This window comes from Pan paniscus, chromosome 6 (genome assembly GCF_029289425.2).
Source record: "Pan paniscus chromosome 6, NHGRI_mPanPan1-v2.0_pri, whole genome shotgun sequence".
In the NCBI taxonomy this organism is placed as follows: Eukaryota; Metazoa; Chordata; class Mammalia; order Primates; family Hominidae; genus Pan; species Pan paniscus.
Window position 1 is genome coordinate 105,787,075 of NC_073255.2, and position 9,479 is coordinate 105,796,553.

General features: G+C 38.8%; 1 protein-coding gene across 6 annotated transcripts in view; it reads left to right on the plus strand.

Annotated features, from left to right (window-relative positions):
- Window positions 1–2,645, plus strand: part of DBF4 (DBF4-CDC7 kinase regulatory subunit) — a 31,651-nt gene extending 29,006 nt beyond the window's left edge. For all 6 annotated transcript variants that reach the window (XM_003822720.5, XM_008976303.4, XM_024929611.4 and 3 more), the window contains one exon: window positions 1,459–2,645. In XM_003822720.5, the coding sequence (XP_003822768.1) occupies window positions 1,459–2,434 (976 nt within the window). In that variant the 3' untranslated portion in view covers window positions 2,435–2,645. The remainder of the gene's footprint in view (window positions 1–1,458) is intronic.
- The last annotated feature ends 6,834 nt before the right edge of the window (window positions 2,646–9,479 follow it).

Sequence of the window (9,479 nt, forward strand, 5' to 3'; positions counted from 1 at the left end):
AATTAACCAGAAAGTTTTTTTACTTCAGGTAAAACAGTTCTTAAATCCCATATTTCTGTGACATTCAGAATGGTTTCATGACTGACTTAATATGGATTTGAAGAGAAGGCATATTTCCAACTATTAAAACTATGTGGGCTACTGTGGCCAGGCAGGGTGTCTCACACCTGTGGTCCCAGCACTTCGAAAGGCCGAGGCGGGCAGATCACTTGAGGCCAGGAGTTCCAGACCAGCCTAGCCAACGTGGTGAAAGCCCATCTCCACTGGAAAAAAAAAAAAAAAATTAGGTGGTGGCTCATGCCTGTAGTCCCAACTACTTAGGAGGCTGAGGCACAAGAATCACTTGAACCCGAGAAGCAGAGGTTGCAGTGAGCTGAGATCAGGCCACTGCACTCCAGCCTGGTTGACAGAGAGACTCTGTCTCAAAAAAAAACAAAAAACAAAAAAACTATGTGGGCTACTCTAAGAACTTATAATTCCCTAAAAACTCAGTCTGCAGCAAAATTCTGAGCTAGTACTGGTTGTTCCTTAATTGTCACTTCTGTGGGCAAGTGTCCTAAACATCTTGGACTTAAAAGCCATGTTAGACTAGTTTTTTTTTTTTTTTCACATTTTTTTATTGCCCATTTGTTCAAAGAGAATTGTTTGTAAGTAAATGTATGAACAAGATAAAAAAGAACATTCTGGTTGAAGGGGCAGGAAAAATTGTATTATTTCTCACAGTTAATAATCTGTGACATGCGGAACACAAAATGTAATTGGTGAGCTATTAACTTTTTCTCTAATTGTATATTATTTAGGTTTGTCTAATACAAACTGGCATTTCAGGGATATCAAGATGCTCCATGAAGAAAACAATTTTAGGTCAAATATGTTTGAAGCTTAAAAGTTACAACTTTGTCACCTTTGAAAGTATAAAGATACTAAGTTTCTAGCTCACTTTGATATTAAATATTCTTAAATGTAAATTTAAAATATATGTTTTTGCCATAGGTTTCTCAGTAAATACTTATTCTCCACATTGCTAAGTAAAATGAAGAGTAAAATGTGCATTAATGTAAATCAAAGCACAGAAGTCAAGAAATTGTTCAGAATAATGAAAGCAAAATTAGGGGCAGACTCAAATCCCTTTACTATCAATTTCTTTCATTTACATGATTAAAGTAATTTTAAATGTCAAAATTCAGGATATTGGTTATCTGGGAGGGAGGCAGGGAATGTAGAGGAGAAGAGAGGTACACTAGGGTTTTCAGCTATATCTGAAAAGTTGTATTACTTTAAAAACAGCTCAAGTAAATTTGGCAAAATGTTAAGATGTTTGTATTTTTGTAAAATTTCCTAAGTTAAATAGGTTTCTTAAAGATTATATAATGTTTTTACTAATTTAATTTCTAACTACTCAGGAATTTGTTTTGATAGCAATTATTTTAATATTTTTCTTCTATTTTTCCTACAAAGAATAAAATACAGTGTTGGATCCCTTTCTCCTGTTTCTGCAAGTGTCCTGAAAAAGACTGAACAAAAGGAAAAAGTGGAATTGCAACATATTTCTCAGAAAGATTGCCAGGAAGATGATATAACAGTGAAGGAGCAGAATTTCCTGTATAAAGAGACCCAGGAAACTGAAAAAAAGCTCCTGTTTATTTCAGAGCCCATCCCCCACCCGTCAAATGAATTGAGAGGGCTTAATGAGAAAATGAGTAATAAATGTTCCATGTTAAGTACAGCTGAAGATGACATAAGACAGAATTTTACACAGCTACCTCTACATAAAAACAAACAGGAATGCATTCTTGACATTTCCGAACACACATTAAGTGAAAATGACTTAGAAGAACTAAGGGTAGATCACTATAAATGTAACATACAGGCATCTGTACATGTTTCTGATTTCAGTACGGATAATAGTGGATCTCAACCAAAACAGAAGTCAGATACTGTGCTTTTTCCAGCAAAGGATCTCAAGGAAAAGGACCTTCATTCAATATTTACTCATGATTCTGGTCTGATAACAATAAACAGTTCACAAGAGCACCTAACTGTTCAGGCAAAGGCTCCATTCCATACTCCTCCTGAGGAACCCAATGAATGTGACTTCAAGAATATGGATAGTTTACCTTCTGGTAAAATACATCGAAAAGTGAAAATAATATTAGGACGAAATAGAAAAGAAAATCTGGAACCAAATGCTGAATTTGATAAAAGAACTGAATTTATTACACAAGAAGAAAACAGAATTTGTAGTTCACCGGTACAGTCTTTACTAGACTTGTTTCAGACTAGTGAAGAGAAATCAGAATTTTTGGGTTTCACAAGCTACACGGAAAAGAGTGGTATATGCAATGTTTTAGATATTTGGGAAGAGGAAAATTCAGATAATCTGTTAACAGCGTTTTTCTCGTCCCCTTCAACTTCTACATTTACTGGCTTTTAGAATTTAAAAAATGCATACTTTTCAGAAGTGATAAGGATCATATTCTTGAAATTTTTATAAATATGTATGGAAATTCTTAGGATTTTTTTTACCAGCTTTGTTTACAGACCCAAATGTAAATATTAAAAATAAATATTTGCAATTTTCTACAGAATTGAATACCTGTTATAGAAAAATTACAGAATAAACTTGTGACTGGTCTTATTTTACATTATATATATGTTCGTAATTGTTTCCTGAGAATTACAATGAATAATAATTTGCTTTGTCACTGAAAACCACCAGTGAAGTGCAATTTGGGGAATATCAAACTTAGCATTATACATTTGGATATTCTAGTTGTATTGTAAATTTTAAAAGATTATCAGGATAACATGACCTTGCCTTGAAAAACCTAAATTTCATACAGAAAGGAAAAATACATTTCTATGCTTGAATTCTGGAAATCATCAGAAATATTGACACTTGAGGGTCACTGGTGGACCATGCTAGTATTTTGGTGCTGAGTAATTAGATTATGTATAGGGGTAACTGGAAGCCATGAAGGAAAGACTTAACCAGGCTACCAAGTGGAATATAATTTATCTGCTATTTTTAATTATTTTACCAAGTGGAATATAATTTATCTGCTATTTTTAATTATTTACCTTTGTAAATAACTTTGATAATATTCAAAAGTTGAGCCACAGGATCCCAGCACTTTGGGAGGCCGAGGCAGGCTGATCACGAGGTCAGAAGATCAAGACCATCCTGGCCAACATGGTGACACCTTGTCTACTAAAAATACAAAAAATTAGCTGGGCATGGTGGCATGCGCCTGTAGTCCCAGCTACTCCTTCCAGAGGCTGAGAATTGCTTGAACCTGGGAAGTGCAGGTTGCAGTGAGCCAAGATTGTGCCACTGTATTCCAGACTGGGTGACAGAGTGAGACTCCATCTCAAAAAAAAAAAAAGTTGACTCTACCCCCTAATTTGGTAGGAGATGAAAGAGAAAAGGATGGCATTGAATTATAGATACAGTTTTGGGATATATACAAGGATTGCCTTGATCTGGCACTTACTGATACAAGCATTTGGAGAAGAGAAAATTCAAATATAAGAAATTTCAATTCGAATCTGTGGATATAAGGCATTTGCCTTTGAGTATGTTCTTGTAGGAGTAAGACTACCACCAGTGACATTCAATTGGTTCTATTGCATAGTACATGAATCTATTGTCACTAAAAATTAGGTTACTAATCTTAATTTTTTTTGAAATATATGATTCTCAGTACAGGACTAATTCATATGCTTTTCCTGCATACATTATTTTGATCATTTGGATAACATCAATGAACACTGGCTTTTTAACACCTTTGTTTTTCATACCAGTACCTGAAGTAGGCTCAATAAAAGAGTCTTTACAGTGCATACACGCAAACCCTGTTTCCATTGTAAATTATTGTTCCATTTTCTATCACAAATACATGTATGTATGTGTAAACATACGTAAGGTTTCGTAGACAACCTTTGAAAAATCTAAATGGAACTTGGAAAATTATTTGCAGGTTTATTTCCCTTTAGTTAACAGTGTACCCCAAATTTTCCAAATAACTGAAAGGTATGTAAAGTCACTGTATGATCCTTTGACTTTAAGAGTAACAGTGTCTGGCTGGGCGCGGTGGCTCACGCCTGTAATCCCAGCACTTTGAGAGGCCAAGGCGGGCGGATCACGAGGTCAGGAGATCGAGACCATCCTGGCCAACATGATGAAACCCTGTCTCTACTAAACTACAAAAAATTCGCTGGGCATGGTGGTGCGCTCCTGTAATCCCAGCTACTTGGGAGGCTGAGGCAGGAGAATCGCTTGAACCCCGGAGGCAGAAATTGCAGCGAGCCGAGATTGTGCCATTGCACTCCAGCCTGGCGACAGAGCGAGACTCCGTCTCAAAAAAAAAAAAAAAAAAAAAAGTGTCTTCAATTTACAGTGGTACTCTGGGCATCATTTTACATTAAGTTATACTTACTGAGGAGAAAAAGTCTGAACCCTTCAGTAAAAGTTGTTAAACTATTTGACACTGGATATTGGACTTTTGGAACACCACACGGTCTTCATAAAATGAGTATTCAGCTTTTTTCAAGTGCTTAAATTTCAGTTTACTTGGAATAATTTCAGTTTACTTGGGCCACCACATACAGTTTGGATTGTGCTGTGCAGCTATGCAGATGGGCACCCAGCCAGTGAGATGAAGGCAGGTTATTTGCAGCAAGTAGTGTGTCCTGGCAATGAGGTGCATCTACCTAGAGGTAGGGGTAGTTTTTCCTATTTTTTACCAAGGCACAGCCAAAGTAGTGTTTACCCAGAAGGTGCTTTGCCTTTTTGTTTTTGTTTGTTGTGTGTGTGGTTTTTCTTTTTTTTTTCTTTTTTTTTTTTTATTGTTTTTGTTGTTGTTTTGATACTAGGTCTCTCTTGTCCAGGCCTGGTTACCATGGTGCAGTCAGCTCATTGTGGCCTCAGACTCCTGGGCTTAGCTGGGCACTGGCTCATACCTGTAATCCCAGTACTTTGGGAAGCTGAGATAGGAGGATCACTTGTGATCAGGAGTTCAAGGTCAGCCTGGGCAGCATAGCTAAACTTCGTTTTTACAAAAATATATATACACATACATATACATATATGTATATGTATGTCTATATATATAATATATATATAATTTATATATAATATATAATATATATAATTTATGTAATATATATTATATAATATATATATATTTGTCTATACATATATAGACAAAAGTCTATAAAAAGTCATACCACGAGGCCCTCATGGTATGACTTTTGGGTTCCCACAGGAGGCAGACTGAGATGGAATTTGGTATGCAGATGTTTTCTAAGGGGTGCCTTTGGACACCAGTTGACCCCACAGGCAGCTTTTCAGAGTTGCTAGGTGAAGATGACCAATAAGTCATTTGAGTATGGGTCACTCTAGGAAGGAGCATGACTGTGGGCAACGAGGCTCCTCAGCTGACACAATCCCTGAAGGAGCTGACAGTAGAAGTTGAAAGCTGTTTACTGTCAGTACTCCCAGAAGCTGGGGCAACAAGTTACTGAAGAGGGATCAGGATCAATTACCCCACATAGTGATTCTGCCTGTTGGGTTATTGGCACAAGGAACTCAAAACGGCCGGGTGGTGGTCGCAGCTTATAATTCAACAGGAGTCGCTGAGGTAGGAAACACATTCAAGAGGGTCAAATAAGTGACGGCAAGCAGGTCTACTCCTGTTCCACTCATGGGTTGCCAGACTTATTTTGTCGGGGGCATAGCACCATAAAAACATTGAACTCCAACTGTATACTGCATCTTAAATGACAGCCTATTCTCAAGAATATCACCTCCTTGCTGATGCTAATTAACAGGCCCTTCCAATACTCTATCAGGAAGCTTCTGGTTGATTCAATATATAATAAGGCTTGTGGATTGCATGATCACGGGCCTACCCCCATGCCTCCTTTGCTGTAAAGGACATCCCCTGGTCTGATACGAAGTTATATATGATGCCACGCCAGTGAAACTCTGTAAGTCTTAAAAATGCAATGTGAACGACAACAACAAAAAGACCTGGCATGTCTATTACTGTGTCCAGTATAATCGACTAGCCACTTCATGCCTAGTTTCTGGCAGTTTGGGCATCTGGCAGTGACAAAAACACTAGCTCGGCTTTGGCGAATAGGAACCTATGCTATGGAGCCCAGAAATAACTTCCATTACTGCCCACCATGACCGCTTTACTCATATGCCCATTGTGCCAGCATCAGGGTAGTATTAACATGCAGTATGAGGATGCCCACACTTCATGCCCACTTCCATATGCCACATGCCTCTATACTTTCTACTGAGTCTTCCAATCTTTCTCTTTCCAGGCCCCTTAGTAGCCAGTGCAAATTATTTCTCACTCCCCAAGACTGTACATATATGCTAAGCTCAGCCTACTTCTCTTTTCACACAAAAGCAATGACCAGGTACCCCACTTGAAATTCTGCCCATTGGCAATATTTTTCCTTGTGACTGGCTTTCAATGCCACCACTGAGTAGCCATATGGCAGTTGCCATCTATTTTCATCTTGTAGCCACGGAAGCAACCCATCCATTAACTAAATTTGGGCTTTCCTCATTTTTCAGCTGGTCTTAAGGGATGACCCATACATCTGTAGGTGCGACCTGAGGGAGAGGCATTAATATAACAATGAATGACATGGGGATCTCAGCCGCCTGTTTATGCAACTTCCTTGAGCTCTCTGGTCCTGCTCTTGCTCAATCCTAAATAAACCAATTCTATTTTACAATGGATTGTTGCTGCATCTGCCTGGTGCTATGACTTGGTAGGTCTTATAAAACCCCAGTTCATGATGGATAGTGTTGACCACATGGTGGGTTTCGCCTCATGGTCAGGTGTTCCATCTCATACATCATCATCTCATACAACAAAGTATTTTTGCTTTTCAAAAAGTGTGTGACTCTCCATTAAACAGGGACTGGCCTTACTCTAAAATCCCTTATTTCTGGGCTGTGATTCCTTTACTGTGGGCAGGGAAGTTGCCATAAATTCCTCACAGCATCTTTTCCTACCGCTAAATCCAGAACCTTTGAACCTGCCTGATCATATGGCTGCAGAGCACTTTTCTGCTTGGAAGCTCCACTCACAGTTGGAAGCCTTTCCTGCCACTGGGTTGAAGCAGTATTCCCAGTTGGAACTGACCGCCTTCAGAACCTAAAGAGGCCTAGCAGACATTATGCTTCCTTCATGTTTGGAAGGTTCACTAGGCAATAATTTGTCTTTTACTTTGGATAGGATTTCCCAGCATGTCCCTGACCAGTGGAACTCTGAAAATGTTACTGATATAACAGGTTCCTGAATTTCTCACCCTATGGAGAACATGTGTCTTATCAAAGTTTCCAGTGTACTAGCAACTTCTTCCTCATCTGATTTGATAAATATATCATCAATATAAAGGGTTAATGTGATCATCTCCATGGCATCCAGATGGTCTAGATTGTTCAAATTATAACAAAGGACAAGAAAGTTTAAATAGCCCTGTGGTAAGACTATAAGTGTATACTGTAATCTTTTCCCTGTGAATACGAACTGTTTCTGATCCCTCTTTTTTCTGTTAGGGACGGAAAATTATGCATCTGCACAACCAATGGCTGCACATCATGCACCTGGTGCCATATTCATTTGCAACAGAAAATATATTGTATCTGGCACTGCAACTGAAATTGAGACTACTACTTAGTGCAGCTTCTGGTGGTCTACTCATTTTTTATAATCCGTATGCATATAGTGGGAATCAACCATTCCTGTATCTTTTAAACATTTAACAGTGGCACTAATTTCCTCCACCAACATCACCCAGTTAAGATATTGTTTTTGATTTATTATTCTGGCTAGAGGGTAGAAGCAGTTTCAAGGTTCCCACTTGGTCTTTTCCAATATATAGGTCTTACTTTGTAGACCAGGGGCACAGTATGAGGGAGTGTATGAAGTAATAAGTATTTCTCTTCTAATGATATATTCAGGGACTGGACAAATGACACATTATCAGACAAATAACTCACTATCAGCCAAACCTTAGCCAGGACTCCATTTATTACATGGCTTTCATATGCCCCCTCTACAATAGGTGCTTTGGGTCACAGGTATCAATGTCAATTCAGACCTTGTGTCTAACAAATATCTGAGTAGTCCCCTTTTCCCAGTGCACAGTTACCCAAGTAAGTGGAGATTGGTACCTTTTGGAAAGGACTAGGAAATAATTACTATGTGCAATTAAAATGTGTTGCAGGGTCTTTCTCCTGGGGTCATGGCCTGTTCTCTAGTCAGTGGTTTCAACGTTGAAAAATTAACTTAAATCTGGAAACAGAACAAGAGATCATTACTTTTTACTGGAGCAATTGCCCTTAGCCTCCTGAGGCTGACTCATGGTACATATTGAATGATGACCTTATTGGCTATCCATCCGTTTTGCTCCTAAAGATGCTAAGTTATAATAACCAACTCCATAACCTTCAGAGGATTCAGGCCTCCTCTGGCTGCCCCTTCGACATTGCCACTTATTATGATAATTATGTGCACTTACCTTCTGATACTTGAATGGCACCATCTGGTCTTTATTGTTTCAGGTCTTATCAACCTCACTGCTATTAGTGAGCCTAGTTCTATAATGGCCTTACCTGCCATCGGTTCTGGCACACCGAGGAGAGCCACAACTGAATATTTTAGTACTATTGTTGGCCTTCCTTCTAGGGCATTCTTTATGGCCTTGGTAAGTAGCATACCATCAGGAACTTTCCATGGAATATACTGACCTGGTGGCTTTTTGGATCTTTTTTTTTTTTTTTTTTGGGAGATGCAGTTTTGTGCTGTCACCTGGGCTGAAGTGCTGTGGTGCAACCTTGGCTCACTGCAACCTCTGCCTGCCGGGTTCAAGCGATTCTCCTGCCTCAGCCTCCGAGTAGCTGGGATTACAGGCACCCACCACCATACTTGGCTAATTTTTGTATTTTAGTAGAGATGGATTTCGCCATGTTGGCCAGGCTAGTCTGGAACTCCTGACTTCAAGTGATCTGCCTGCCTTGGCCTCCCAAAATGCTGGGATTACAGGTGTGAGCCACCGCGTCCAGTCCCCAGTCTTAATACAGTATATTCACTCAAATATGTCCATCACTCTTTCTCCACCATCTGTCATGGAAATGTGGCAGTTTTATTTCTCTGAGCATGAGCCATCAATTCTAATATACTGTCAACACGTTCACAGTATATCCTGAGATTCTTCTCAGGGTGTTAAATCCTGTGTCTTTGTAGTCCTCCCAAATCAGTTACTTTCCTTTATCTAACTTGTGTGCAAATCCCCTTGATCAAGTATCCTCAAAATTTAGTACCACATTCACCAAAGTAGATATATTCTGAGTCATAAAAGGAAGTTTACAACACTTAAAAGAATAGAAATAATAAAAAATATATTCTCAGACCACAGTGGAATTAAACTAGAAACAAGTAATAGAT